Source organism: Neophocaena asiaeorientalis, unplaced genomic scaffold (genome assembly GCF_003031525.2).
Source record: "Neophocaena asiaeorientalis asiaeorientalis breed wild unplaced genomic scaffold, Neophocaena_asiaeorientalis_V1.1 scaffold87, whole genome shotgun sequence".
NCBI classification, from domain to species: domain Eukaryota; kingdom Metazoa; phylum Chordata; class Mammalia; order Artiodactyla; family Phocoenidae; genus Neophocaena; species Neophocaena asiaeorientalis.
Genome location: NW_020175432.1, coordinates 807,938 through 822,497, shown reverse-complemented (window position 1 = coordinate 822,497; position 14,560 = coordinate 807,938). Strand labels below are relative to the sequence as shown.

General features: G+C 57.9%; 1 protein-coding gene across 5 annotated transcripts in view; it reads left to right on the top strand.

Annotated features, from left to right (window-relative positions):
* The first annotated feature begins 1,290 nt into the window (after positions 1–1,290).
* The window catches only part of WIZ (WIZ zinc finger), a 23,769-nt gene continuing 10,499 nt past the window's right edge, over positions 1,291–14,560 (top strand). For 2 of the 5 annotated variants that reach the window (XM_024767447.1, XM_024767444.1), the window contains exons 1-4: positions 1,291–1,539; positions 6,701–6,773; positions 8,392–10,523; positions 11,665–11,988. In XM_024767447.1, coding sequence (XP_024623215.1) covers positions 1,335–1,539; positions 6,701–6,773; positions 8,392–10,523; positions 11,665–11,988 — 2,734 coding nt within the window. In that variant the 5' untranslated portion in view covers positions 1,291–1,334. The remainder of the gene's footprint in view (positions 1,540–6,700; positions 6,774–8,391; positions 10,524–11,664; positions 11,989–14,560) is intronic. The other 3 variants (XM_024767448.1, XM_024767445.1, XM_024767449.1) reach the window with 2 other exon arrangements.

The window sequence follows — 14,560 nt, the reverse complement described above, 5'->3', positions numbered from 1 at the left end:
GGAGGAGCGGGGCTCCTGGGGCAGGTGTCCCCCCTACCTCGGCGCGTCCCGCGGGGTCTCCCGCCCCGAGGTGCACGGGCGGAGGGCGCATCTCCCGGACCCTGGCGCCCCGAGGGGTGCGCTGGCGCGGCGCCGCCACCACCCCTGCGACCCCCGGGGGTGTCCAGGAGGGAGCCCTCCTCCCCACGCTGCCAAAGTGCTCCGAAGTTGCGGTCCCGCCCGTTCCCCGCGGGCAGTGCCCACCCGGTGGGCACCCGCAAGTGCTTCCTTGGGGCCTGGGCAGGGACCCCCCACCACAACGGCCAGTCCACGGACGGGCCCCCTGGGAGCCTCCAGGCCCCCGAGGGCAGCGCCTGCAGCCAGGCCTGGAGCCCCGGCCCCGCCCCGGTTGCCTGGGCTCGGCCTCCCACCATCTCCCTGGGGAGGGCGCCTCATTCCTGCCCTTCACTTTCCGCCGTTACCTTGAAGGTATTTATAGGTGGAGAAGACAGCCCCCACCCCCACAGCCTCCCCAGGGTCCTCATTTCTGGACCAGGAGCCCCATCCTTCCCTTTTGCCCTCAGACTAAAGAGATCTTGGCAGGGTGGGATGAAGGAACCCAGGCTGGGTATGCATGAGGGGTAATGTTGGGGTGAAGCGAGGGGGTTTAATGCTGGGGTCACTTGAGGCTGAGTGTGAGGGTGAAGGGGTTAATGCTGGAGAATCCTAAGGTTGTGTGTGGAAGGAGGGTTGGAGTGTGGGAAAAGTGCAGGGGTAACTGATACAGGCAACAGAAGCAAGAAAAGTGCAGGGGTAATGATGGGGGGGGGGGGACTTGAGACAGTGTATAGGATCAGAGTGTAGAAGTGGCCGGGATTCGGGATTCGAGCTGAGGCATGCGCACAGGATATGCACGTGCATGGAAGTGAGGGCACAATTGGGGAAAGTGCAGCGGTGTATGAATGAAGGGAGCCATCAAGAAGTGATAGGATTAATGCTGCAAGAAAACAAGGTAGCTGAGTGTGCATGTTGTAAAATGGGGTAAACTGAGGCAGTGCAGGATCTATGTAAAGAGAGGAGTCATGGATGGGGAGACTGAGGCATGCTGAGGTTAGGGACCTTTGGGATACAATGTGTGAGGATGGGGCTCAGTACCATGTACTTGCTCACCTGTGCTGGGAGGTAAACTGAGGCACTGAGCTGCAAGGGTGAGGACTGGGGCTTCAAGGAAGGAGAAACTGAGGTAGACTGCGTGCCTTTCCTACCTCCCCTAAGCACCTGTCTCTCTGCCCCCAGACCTACAATGCCTCACTGAGCCAGGCGGGCAGCTGAGTGGAGCCAAGCAGAGAGCATCTATGGATGGGCCCCTGGCAGGCGGCCTGGCCGCCCCGGATCGTCCTCGAGGCCCCGAGAGACTGCCTGGCCCAGCGCCGAGGGAGGACATCGAAGGTGGGGCTGAGGTTGCTGAGGGGGAAGGTTGCATCTTCCGGTCCACCCATTACTTGCCTGTCACCAAGGAAGGCCCTCGAGACATTCTGGATGGCAGAGGTGGCATTTCTGGTAAGAGGGTGGGCCCTGTGGCCCTGGGGGAGCATCCAGCCAGGTCCCCGAGGCTCAGGGAGGGCCAAGTCACCCAGCCCAGCAGGGGCGGAGTTGGAATTCTGATTCTGCCTGGGTTCAGAGCCTCTGCATTATGCTTAGTTTCCCATTTTACAGTTGTGAAAACAGAGGTCCTGGGAGCTAATGACCTGACTAAGGCCCCCCATTGGGTGACAAGGAGCCGGGACTTGACTCAGGTCTGCCTGGCTTCCTTCTCTGAGCATACTAATTGGGTCCAGGTGCCCAGCTTAGCACCCCTAGCTCCCCTCCCTGAGCCCACTTGTTCCCTATGGGCATACCCCATTCCCATCAGTCTATCCCAGTTCCCTCTTGCTGCACTGTCTTGGCGAGTCCTGCTCCTGAGCCATTGGCCCCAAACAGCTTATGCCCTCTAGTGGTTAGGGAGAGACTGGGTAGTCAGGGATGACAGCCACCCCTTTATGCCTCGGTTTCCCAGCAAAAGGGAATCTCACACTGTCCCCACCTCAAGATTTGTTATTCCTTCATTGAATACTCAGCAACTACTATGTGCCAGGCTCTGTTCTAGGTGCTGGAGATACAGCTGTAAACAAAAGTGGCGAAAGTTTCTGCCCTCAGGGACCTGACATTCTAGTAGGGGAGACAGACAACAAGCAACTATAAAAATAACATACGGGCAGGTAGTGACAGGTGCTGTGAAGGTATTAAACAGAGTGCCAGGATCATGCCTGGGGAACCTGGGAAAGCCTCCCTGAAGGGGTAGAATTTGAGTGGAGCATGGAATGAATGGTGGGAAGGGCAAGCCAGGGAGAGGGAACGGCAGGTGCAAAGGCCCTGTGGTGAGGAGGAGCCTGGCATGTTCAAGGGCCAGGCAGGAGCCTGGTGTAAGTGAAGAGCGGTGAGTGCAGTACAGGCTGATGTACTACATGTCTCCCTTCATCTCCTTGGCCTGCTCTAAAGGCCTTGGTTTCCAGGAATCTCCAAGCACTCTGTCAGGGGTTTCCTACACACCAAGCCCTTTATGTGATCATCTCATGTCATTCTCAAAAAAACCCTTTGCGGTAGCCTCGGTTATTATTATCCCATGTTAGAGATGGAGAAACTCAGACCCCATCTGAGGTGTCAAGTAAGTTGCCCAAGGGCCCACAGCTAGGCAGTAACCTGGCTTGACAGCCCTCATCCTTAACCACCACCCTGTGTCAGGGCATCCTTGACCTGCCCCAGTTCACCTTGGCAATGCTCATGACACTCAGATATTTACAGAGCACCTCCTAAGGGTCACTGGTGCACAGCGACCAAGTATACACACCATCCCCGCCCCCACTGGACCCTGCCATCTGGGGTCAGACAGACAGAGCAGCCACCAGGTGCTAGGACACAGTCACTGAGGTTGCAATGGGGGAAGCCCAAGCTGGGGGACACCCAGGAGTCCTGGATGAGGAACATGGAGTCAGACAAAGAGGCAGGGGACATCTAGGCAGGGGGCTCCACACATGCAATGGCGTGGAGGTGACTGGTGGCACCTGAAGGGGATGAGGGGGTGAGACCCCTGCTCAGAGAACCTTAGCAATCCCCTCCTCCAAACCATTAGTAACTCAGGCCCAAAGAGAGGCAGGACCGTGTCCCAGGTCATGCGGCTGGCCAAGACAGGCCCAGGACTTTGACTTTGTGGGAGCCCTGCGGAACAGACTCTGGGTCCTGGGGCCCTCTCTGAGTCTGGTTCTGAGAAACTGGGCGCTCTGCTGTACCTGGCAGAAGTCCCAGGTCTGGAGAGAAGAAGGTAGGTAGGTGGGTAGGTATGTCCTCACTCCCCCCGGGGAATCATCCAGGGTCCAGTGCATGTGCCTGGGGAGGAGGGGAATGTAGCTGCTGAGGGGGGTGAGGTCCACCCTTACCGGTGTCCCTGAGCATATGGGGCACGGGGCAAGGGTGGCTTGACTTGGAGTAGGGTCGCGGCCTGGAAGCTGGAGGAGGGCCTGGGCGTCGGACACAGTGTCTCCCCCCGCTGCCCTCTCAGCCCGTTCCCCCCCGCCTTCCCTGAAGCAGGCACCTGCCCTAGGAGTCTTGTGATGCCTATAAATAGGAACAGCCTCTGGGGCTGCTGTTCCATGCAGAAGCCTGGGCCCTCCCTCATGCCCACCTAGTCCTTGGAGCCCCTCAAGAGCACCCCTGGAGTGGCTGCCTCCAAACTCCACCTAGACACGGATGAATCCCCTGCCTTCTCTGTCCTCCGTTATGGCTGTTGGCCTGGAGCTCCTACAGCCTCCCTGCAGCCCCTCACCCACAGTTTGGCCTCTCTAGTTGGCCTCCTGGGTGCATCCAAAGCTTGTGGGGCTGAGATGGTCCGCATGGATTGCTGAAGAGTCTGGTGCATGCCTGGCATTGGGACCAGGGGGCTAGGGGATGAACAACGCGTCATTTCTGCCCTCGTGGGGCCCCAGGCTGAGGAGGAAATCAGAGCATCGAGTGAGTGGGCCTGAGGCTCCCGGTCAAGCCTCCAGCTTCCAACCTGGGACATGTCTCAGCCAGCCCTGAACCCCGCCCCGGGCACACCCATCTCCCTTCCTTCCCTCCACCGCCGACTCTCTGGATCGAGCATTTACTCTGTGATCTTCCTTGGCATCGGGTCACTGGCCCTTCGAGACTGGGGCCGTAGCTGTTCCCATTATATTGAGGAGGAAACAGGCTTGGAGCGGGAAAGGCATGCCCTTCAGGTTCCCTCTTGGGCTGGAACTGGATCTGTCTGACTCCAATGTCTAGATTCTTGGCCACTCTGCCAAGCTGCCTGGCTTGGGGTTCAAGCTGCTCATGGACACGCTCTTCATTTTCAGTCTCTCATTTTCAAAGCCCCTCGGGGACCCCAAATGGCAGGAGCCAATGAGGGCCCCTCGGCATGGCCACTGCCGGGGGCTGCATCCAAGGTGCCTTGTCTGGACCCCCACCGGCTGTGGAGGCCTCTGGATGAGCCCCCAGCCCCCAAGTGTCTCGGACACAGGGCCCTGCTGGGTCTGCTTCCTCCAAAGTTGCTGCCACTAAAAATAGGAGCTTCACTGGAGCCGCTCAAACAAAGAGGCCAATACGGCCCCCTGGCTCGTGGAATTCTTAGACAACGGCAATCGCAGAATCATCGAATCTGGGACACTCGGAATCTCAGGAGCTTGGGGTCCCAGAATCTCAGAATCAGGACACCCGGACCCTCAGACTTGCACCTCTAGCCTGTGCTGGGGCTTGTTGCCTGTGAAATGGTTGCCCTCTCCTGAGAACTCATGTCTGTGATTCCTGTGTTCTCAAGAGACCCATTTCTTGGGGTCTCACTCCCTTAGCTGGTCCAGGCCTTGACTTCCCAATCCTCCCACCCTCTGCAACACTCCACCCACTCCATCCTCCCCCGCCCCGCCCCGACACCAGCCCTTTCATCCGAGCACACTCCGACCTGGCCCTGCTCCCCATCAGTCTACCCCAGAGCTTCTCAAATGGAGGCGATTCTGCCCCAAGGGACACTTTGGCAATGTCTGAGGACATTTTTGGTTTTCATGACTACAGGGCCAAGGGTCAGGGCGGTGGGTGGCTACTGGCATCTGGGGGTGAGGCCAGGGATGCTACTGAACATCCTACAATACACAGCATGCCCCCCACCACAGAGAATGATTTGGCCCCAAATGTGAGTAGCACCAAAGTTGAGACACTGTTCTAGATGATGCAAATTTCTGTATCCCCATCACCACCTTCACCTTCCAGAGGCCACATGACAGTCACAACCCTTCTCTCAGACTCAGCAGAAAGACCCCTGGCAGTATCACAACTTGCTGACCCCTACCCTCTACCCTCAACAGCTCTTAATTTTTTGGCCTCTGACAGTCAGCTCTCAATTTCCCGGGCAAATTGGACAGTAGGGGATTTGAAAAAGTACAAACCCCGGCACTAGCGCTCTTTCTGGACCATCCTCAAATTGAAGCTAATCCAGCAATTGCATCTGTTGGGCTCTGGATGGGGCACAAGTTCCCCCAGTGTGTTAACCTTGGCCCACGCAATTGGCCTGTGCCCCGATTGGCATGCTCGCCTGCGGCAGGCGGGTGCGGCAGGCAGAGGAGGCACAGGCCAGGATTCCTGTGGTCGCTCCAGGCATTGGCTCCACAGGCGGATAATGGAGAGTTGGCTCTATCTGTGTGAGGGTTCCTAGGAGGGCATGTGATTCTACAATGTAGGCCTGGAAGGGGTTCTGGGAGGCAGGAGGCAGGGACGGGCCCTCTGCAGCTCAGACTAGAGGGCTCCTCACTCTTCATCTGGCAAGTATTGGTGGAGCACCTGCCGTGTGCTGGGCACTGAGGTGCTACAGTGAATGAGGCCCTGGGGTGGGGGTGGGGAAGCTTATGTGCTAGCAGGGGACACAGGCAATTTCAGAGAGTGCTAAGAAAAAAAAAAAAAAAAAAGGAAATGGGAGAAATATGCATTTGGTAAAATGTCCAGCAGTACACACCATGTATTAGTTTTCTGGGGCTTCTATAACAAAGTCCCACCAGCTGGGTGGCTTAAACAAGAGAAATTTATTGTCTCACAGCTAAAAAAAAAAAAAAAACAGGTAATGAGAGAGAAAATCGTAGGGGCTCAGTTTAGCAGGTGGCCAGGGAAGGGTTCTCCAGGCAGAGGGAATAGCTGGTGCAAAGGCCCTGAGGTCAGAAAGAGTTAGGTAGGTTTGAGGCTTCACGAGGAGTCTGGGAAGAGTGAGTGAGGGGTAAGGAGGAGAGGGAGGTGAGGCTGGAAAGACCTGCAGAGGTTCGACCTCACGGGGCCTTGTAGGTGGTGGTCAGGAATCTGGCTTTTATTGTAGGTATGATGAGAAGCCAGGTGAGATTTTACCAGGGTGTGACTTAAAAAAAATCACCCTGGCTGCCAGATGGGGGCAAAGAATGAAGGGTTGAAGGCAGCAAGCCCTGGTGGTCCCCTAGGAAAGCAAAGGGGACTCCTCCAAAGAAACCCGTTTCAAGGCTCAGGAGCACAGAGGCCAAAGGCCTCTCAGGGGAGAGGAGCGGGGAGCCGGTCGGGCCCTTCCGAGGTGCCCGGCAGGGCTTCCAGAGCTGGGGTGCTGTGAAGGGCCCCAGCCAGGGGGACCCCAGCCCCTCAGGGTCTCCCCTCTCTGTTGCAGACGGGCAGCCCCATCCTGGCCTCAGCGAAGCCCTCCCCCGTGCCACCTCCGCCACCCATCGGATCAGCAGCTGGTGAGTGCCACGCTGGCCCTGACCTCAGGGAGGGCAGGGGGGCAAGCAGGACATGCCTAGGCCTGAGAGAAGCCCCCAAGAGTGAGAAGGGGTTAGGAGGGAATCTGGAGGCCAGGCAGGAGGAGGTGGCTCCCTGCAGGCAAGCCCCTGGGCATTTGTAGGGGGTGGAGGGAGGATTGGGATTAACACAGACAGTCAACTCTCATTATCCCTGCCAAGAGCAGGGCCAGTGGGCCAGGAGCCTGGAGGTTGGACCCTTGGAGTCCTGTCTCTGCCAGGTGATCCTTAGAATAATGTTTGGCTTCTCTGAGTCTCAGTTTCCTCATCGGTAAATGGAGACCCTAAGATACATCTCACAACCTCACCTCGAGGACCCAAGGGACGTTGGGTAGGAGCAGGAATTGACAGCAATGCTGATGGCAGCAGCCTTTTATTAAATGGCTTGGGGGGTGCTAATATGTAATAACATCCATATTGGGATTAATAATAGCTCTCAGTTATTTAGCACTTGCTGTGTACTAGGCCCTCAGCGCAGGTTTACCCCACTGAGTCTTTGCCATAACCCTGGGGGGAATGGTCCCATTAACATTGCATGTCACTGATGGGGCTTAGAGAGGTAACCCTGTGATTTCCGCTCAGCCTCTCAGTGGAACCTGTTTCCGCATCTGTTCCGTGGGTGTGATCCATAGCCCCTCGTGGAGGCAAGATCTTGAAAATGAGGGGGATTGATCAGGAACAGTCATAATAAGAACCCACAGTGGTCATGGGCTTACTGGGAATCAGGCAGCAGGCCAAGTGAAGCGTTTCCCAGCTTTGAGTTGTGTCATCCTCACCCTACACTTCATGGGGTCAAGGTCCCCATTTGAATTAAGCACCTGCAGTGTGTTAGGTTTTCTTTGATCATGGGTACGAGAAAGCTCCCTTAGTCATTGCATAAGGGCACAGAAGCTCCTGGTTCTTGGGACTCATCCCCATTTTTAGGACTGGAAAACTGAGGCTCAGTGGGGTTGCCTTACCTCCCCTCTCCTCCAAAGGAGGTCAGGGTCACTGGGGCCACAGGCTGAGCAGGGACTTTGCACCTCTCCTGACTCTGCCCTTCTGGGAGGGGAGATGCAGGGAGGAAGGTAAATTTGCTTGAGTTGTTTATGCTGCAGAGTTTCACCAAATTTGCTGGAAAGATGAGGCTAAACAAACTAGATCACCCCAATTTGGGGAGGACCAAGACAAAAAAGCAGCCTGAAGCATAGGTCGGAGCCTTGGACCCTCCCAGGGGACGGATGAGAGTTGACTGTGCCACCAGACTTGGGGACACTACTTGTGATCCCCGCTGTGGTCTCTGCACACTCCCCCCACCACCACCACATGCAGCGGGGGCTGGGCTACATACACAGGTGTTCCCTGGGAGCTAAATCTAGTGTTTGACCCAACGGCCCTGGAAGGGTCCACATGTACTCCCTCTACCTCCCAACCCACACCCCAACACACCCAAGCCCCTCTGAGGCAGCCCTCAAGCTGGGTCTCTGGAGCCTGTCTCAGACTGCCTGAGACCCCCTCCCCTGCCCAAGGAAGGGAAACTGAGGCCCACAGCTAACCTGTCCCCATTGGCACTTCCTTGCAGCTGCTGGGATGGAGGCAGCCTGGACTTCCAGCCGGGCTCCCCACCACCCCATCCCCTGGGCCACTTCCCTGGCCCCCCCGATGGCCGGGGGCCCTGGGAGCACCCCATGGTTCAGGAGGCCGGGGAGGGCATCCCATCTGAGCAGAGGTTCGAGGACTCGGTCATTATAAGAACCGTGAAGCCCCACGCTGAGCTCGAGGGCTCTAGAAGGTTCTTGTACCATCAGGGTGAATCGAAGCTCTTGGAGAAGGTTCCCCGGGGCCGCCCCAGGTTCGACTGGCTCCAAGACCCAGAAGAGCAGGCCCCACTCCAGGATGCAGCGCTGCACCTGGACCTGCCGCCCCAGCTGCCACCCCTCACCTCCTTCCGGACAGTGCTCGTGCCGGTAGAAGATACCACTAAGGCGTTGGATGTGCCAGTGGTGGGCACCGGAGAACACCTGGCAGACCTGGAAGGCCTGGCCCAGCCGTCCGAGTGGAGCCTGCCCAGGTCGGCCTCAGAGGTGGCCACACAGACCTGGACGGTGAACTCAGAGGCATCTGTGGAGCGGCTGCAGCCACTGCTCGCCCCCGTCCGGACGAGGCCCTATCTGTGTGAACTGCTGGAGGAAGTGGCCGAGGGGGTGGCCAGCCCAGACGAGGATGAGGACGACGAGCCAGCTGTGTTCCCGTGCATCGAGTGCAGCATCTACTTCAAGCAGAAGGAGCACCTTCTGGAGCACATGAGCCAGCACCGCCGAGCCCCGGGCCAAGAGCCCCCGGCCGAGTTGGCCCCCCTGGCCTGTGGCGAGTGTGGCTGGGCCTTCGCTGACCCTGGCGCCCTTGAGCAGCACCGGCAGCTGCACCAGGCCTCCCGGGAGAAGATTATCGAGGAGATCCAGAAGCTGAAGCAGGTCCCAGGCGACGAGGGCCGGGAGGCACGGCTGCAGTGCCCCGAGTGCGTCTTTGGCACCAATTCCTCCAAGGCCTTTGTGCAGCATGCCAAGCTGCACATGCGTGAGCCACAAGGCCAGGCTGCAAAGGAGCCCTTCGGGGGCGGCAGCAGGGCTGGCAGCCCGAGCCCCGATGCCACCTCCCTCACCTATCAACCCTACGGAGATTCCTTGGGCCTCAGTGCCTGTGTGTTCTGTGGCTTCCCCGCGCCCAGCGAGAGCCTGCTCAGGGAGCACATGAGGCTTGTGCATGCCAACTGGGAGGAGGATGGTGAGGCTCTTGAGGAGGACCCTGCCAGCCGGCCCGGCACCAGCCAGGATGCTTATGCCCGATTCTCTGATGCCACTGACTACTTTGGCAAAGCTGAGCCGCTCTTGGCCCCCATGTGGCAGGGGAACCCTGCTGGATACGACCCCAGCCTGTCCTTCGGCCCTGGCTGCCAGCAGCTGGGCATGAGGGACTGCCCACTGTTGAAGCCACTCCCACATGGCTCGAGCCAGAGGCCTCAGGGAAGGCCAGCCTTTCCCTCGTCACTAGCATCTGCCCCCTACTCCTTACAGGCCAGTAGAAGCAAGAGTGCTGTCCACCCACAGGGGCTCTCAGCCCAACTGGGGGACCAGAGGCACCCTTGGAGCGAAGAGGACGAGGAGGAGGACATACTGCTGGCCTCGGAAATGGACTTTTCCCCCGAAAATGGGGTCTTTGCACCGTCAGCCACCCCCGGCCTCATCCCGCAGTCAGCCCTGGAGCTCAAGCGGACATTCCGAGAAGCCCTGCAGACAGCTGAAGCCTCAGGGGCACAGCAGCAGCAACTCTGTGGGATGGTGCCGGTCGTTGTGGTGGCGAAGCTCGGGCCGCAAGTCATGGCTGCGGCAGCCAGGGCCCCCCCGAGGCTGCAGCCTGAGGAGCTGGGGCTGGGGGGTGGCCACCCCCTGGACTTCCTGCTCCTGGACACACCGCTGGGTGGCCCTCTGGGGCTGGACACATTCCTGGATGGGGACCCAGCAGAGGCACTGAAGCATGAGGAGCGGAAATGCCCCTACTGCCCAGATCGCTTCCACAATGGCATCGGCTTGGCCAACCACGTTCGGGGCCACCTGAACCGCGTGGGCGTCAGCTACAACGTGCGGCATTTCATCTCCGCCGAGGAGGTGAAGGCTATCGAGCGCAGGTTCTCCTTCCAGAAGAAGAAGAAAAAAGGTAGGGCAGCTTCACTCCGGCACCCACCTCCCTCCAACACCTGGGAGATGCACAGCTGGGCAGCTGAGTTCTGAACCAACCAACCCTCACTCTAAATCCTCCCGTAGTGCCAAGCAGGGTGAAGTCAGGGCCTCCCCTCTCAGAAGACCTGGGAGCTGAGGCAAAGGTCACCACATTGGAGGAGGTGCGGGGACACCCCAATGCCCTGGCCCTTCCAACAGCTGGAAGAAGGAGTATGGGCAGGGAAGTCAGCCCCAGGCACGGAATTTCATTGATTCCTTCATTCAACAAATATTTATCGAGTTAGGTCCCCTCTGTTCTGGGCACTTGGGACAACAACAGTGAATGGAACAGCAGTCCCTGCCCTCCTGGAGTGCACAGCCCAGTAACAGGAGTGGTGGGACCCTGGCTGACTTTAGAACCCCTTGGGCTGCCTGTGGTGTATGCAGATTCCCAGGCACCAAGGTTCTGATTTCGGGGGTCTGTCTCCAACACCAGTGCCCTGGGTGGCTCTGATGCTGGCAGACATGGAGCCTACGTGGGGAGGTGCTGGTATGGTGTTTGAGAGTGTGCGTGTATGGGCACTGGGGGGAAGGGGCAGGGGACAGACAGCCACAAAACCAGGCAGTTACAATGTTAAGTGACCAGGGCTGTGATGGGGGAAGCTCGGGGAACCAGGAGTTTGGGGAAGCCAAGAGAAGTTCCCTGACTCTGCCTGGGGGATCCAAGCAGACTCCCAGAGGAAGGTGTCCCATCCATTTGTCCATTTCTTCATTCAGCAAAGACGTAATTTATAACGCTGGGGTGTATAGATATGAGCTCTAGACGAAAGAGGGTATTAATCAAATACCCAAACTCACCCAAATGATTGCAAATCCACCCTGGAGAAGTATTTCTGAAGGTGGGGTCCCTGATGCTTTGAGCTACGTAAGGGGAGAAAATGGAAGGTCAAGAAGAGAAGACTTCTTGGAGTGAGCTATACAGGCAGGAGCATGAACAGCAAAGGACAAGGGAGGCGTCCAGGGTGAGGAACGGCACTGTGTGATCCGCTGAGGATGAGCAGCCCCGGGAACGGGGAGAGCTGGGGCTGTCCCCACCCCCATCCCCAGCCAGGCAGTCCATGTCCTCTCTCTCTCTGCAGTGGCTAACTTCGACCCAAGCACCTTCAGCCTGATGCGCTGTGACTTCTGCGGGGCCGGCTTTGACACTCGTGCCGGCCTCTCCAGCCACGCCCGGGCCCACCTGCGTGACTTTGGTATCACCAACTGGGAGCTCACTGTCTCACCCATCAACATCCTGCAAGAGCTGCTGGCCACCTCAGCTGCTGAGCGGCCCCCCAGCCCCCTGTGTCGTGAACCTGGGGTGCCGCCTAGTGGCTTCCTGACCTCCCGCCGGCCCCGCTTACCTCTTACAGTGCCCTTCCCACCCACCTGGGCTGAGGACCCTGGGCCAGCCTACGGAGATGGTAAGGGGAGAAGGGGCAGGTAGGGCCAGAGCCCTGACCCTTCCCAGGGGCCCGGAGGGATGGAGGAGTGGGAGGGGGCAGCCATTCTGCTTTCCTGGAAGTGTTTCAAGTCACTTTACAAAGTAGGTCAACAACTGTCCTGCCACTTAGGGGTCATTGCTGTTTTACTCAGGGGCTGGGCCAGGGCTCCTTCTAGATCCAGTTCCTGCCTGCCCTGCCTGACAGTGATTTTAACATAGGCTTATTGAGCTCTTTACTAGGAGCCAGATCCTGTCCTAAGCACTTCACAAATATGGACTCATTTACATCCTCACAACAATCCTTTAAAGGCAGGTGTTATTATCCCCATTTTACAGATTTGGAAACTGAGGCACAGAGAGTTTAATTAACATGCCTGAGGTCATACAGCTGAAAGCATGTGGAGCTGGGATTTGAAAGCCCAGGAAGCATAGGCTCCAGAATCCTTTCTGTTAATGATATCTTTTATCTAGCACGGCACTGTCTGGTGGAACTTTCTGAGATGATGGAAATCTCTCTAGACAACGGTACTGTCCTACAGGGTCACCAGTGGCCACATATGGCTTCTGAGCACTTGAAATGCAGCTAGTACAAGGTTAGTGGTGATCCAGTTGGACAGTGCGGATCAGGAGTCTACATTCTAGATTTTCAATGGTGCCTACCGTGTCCAGCAGCATTGATAACCCCTCCCGTACATGAGTGCTTGCTGTGTATCAGGGTTTCATCTCACACCTGAAAACAATTCTGTGGAGCTGAGGATTGTTGTGTTCCTGTTTTATGGATGAGGAAACTGGGGGTCCTCCGCTTTGCCACAGCCACAAAGCAGCAGAGCTAGACTTACGCACACCGTGTTCGGTGGTCTCTCCAGTGTAGGATGGCTTGGGAAATCCAGAAGTAATATTTTGGTGTCCTGGGGCTGGACACCGTGGAGGCAGTGGAAAGGTGAAGGACCCAGCCTTACAAAGCCTGACTTTGTGGGAGACTTTACTGAACCTCAAAGCAGAAAACTCAGCAGTGAAGAGACGGTGGGCTCTGAGGAATGGAGAAGGTGCCTGAACAAGGGAATTGTCCAGGGGCTGCCTGGGGCTGAGGCTTTCATCTCTGTTTCTCCCACCTGGAGTTTCCAGGGTCCTACCTAGTTCTGTACTCTGGGCTTTGCTGGACCCATCCACAAGCCTCCTTACCAGTGAAGGGCACTTGAGGGTCTGCAAAGGGAAGAGGGGGGCTATCAAAGCTCCCTCTCCTCTTTGGAGAAGGAGGAGATTTGATGGTGGATAGTGGACAGAGAGAGGATAGTTGTTGGTTGAGGTCACACTTCGGGGAGAGGCAGAGTGGGGATGTGACCTCAGGCTTCTTGCCTTTGTGAAGGCTATCCCCTAGGCATTCAGCTCACATACCTGGCTAGGTTTGTGGTGTTTCAGTGGTGGCTAGGAGGTGCAGCTTGCTCTGAAGATGGCTGGGGAGCACAGGAAGCAGTTTGTAGTCTCCAGCATTGCCCCCTTCTTTCTCTGTCACTCCAGCAGAGGCCTGAATGTCAAACTTACGCCCTTTACCCGGCACCTGGGCCAGGCACCCCAAGAATGGCAGCCTGCATCCAGCAGCCAGGTTCAGCTCTGGCTAAGCTGTTTCCACCAGAAGACCAATGTACCAGCCCCTAGTTAGTGCTGAGGGAACTGGCCAAGTCATTAAGACGTAGGAGTCAGCCTGGTACTGCACTGGCCCTGTACATGGGGGGAAGATATGATCAGTCTTTCAGTGAACACGTTGGGGGTGAGGGCGATAAGGAGTGGTTGAGAAGATCCCGGAAACCTTGCCTGAGGAAAGATGTCCAGGATTAGGGCTCGGTCTGGGCACCGACCCTGCTAAGTGGCTATCCTTAGAAGCCTCTCCCATGCCTCCCTAAGCTGGCGGTAGGGAGCCGTTGCCAGTTTGGGGGCGGGGCAACGGTCAGATGCTGGCTCCACCCAGCTGTCAAATAACAGCTGGGGGCAATCCGTTTAGTTTTAGGGAGGGAGAAGTGGGTTGTGCTTGAAATGTGGTGCCATTTTTGTGGGGAGTTCCGCAGGATTGCCGGACAGCGCCGTCGGGGGACAGTTGGACACCAGGATGGTGTCGGGGGATCCTCCTAGTTGGGGATCAGGTGTCTTCCAGGATTCCCGAGCCAGAGGGGAGACTTGCAAGGAAGGGAATGGAACAGGGTCCCGGGGCAGGTCCTAGCTCCGCCCGTCGGGCTCTAGGAGCCTGGATGCTGTTAAGGCGGATGCGTGTGGCCGGAGGATTCCTATAGTAGTTTTAGGGATGTCCGGGGTGGGGAAAGAGTGTCCCGGTCCGCCGAGACCTGGGCTGGGGCAGCAGTTGGCAGCCGCTCGTAGCAATGCGTGCGTGTGTCCGCGAGCTCCCCTCCAGCCTGGCGGGGACAAGGGTTTCGTTCGCTGTGCTCGACGCTCGGCCGGCCGCCCTGGGCGCGCCCCTAGGGACGGGGCGGAGCGGAGCGGACTCCGCGGCGGCGGCGCTCGGCGCTCGGCTGCTCCCCCCTGGGGCGGCCGCCCCGCGG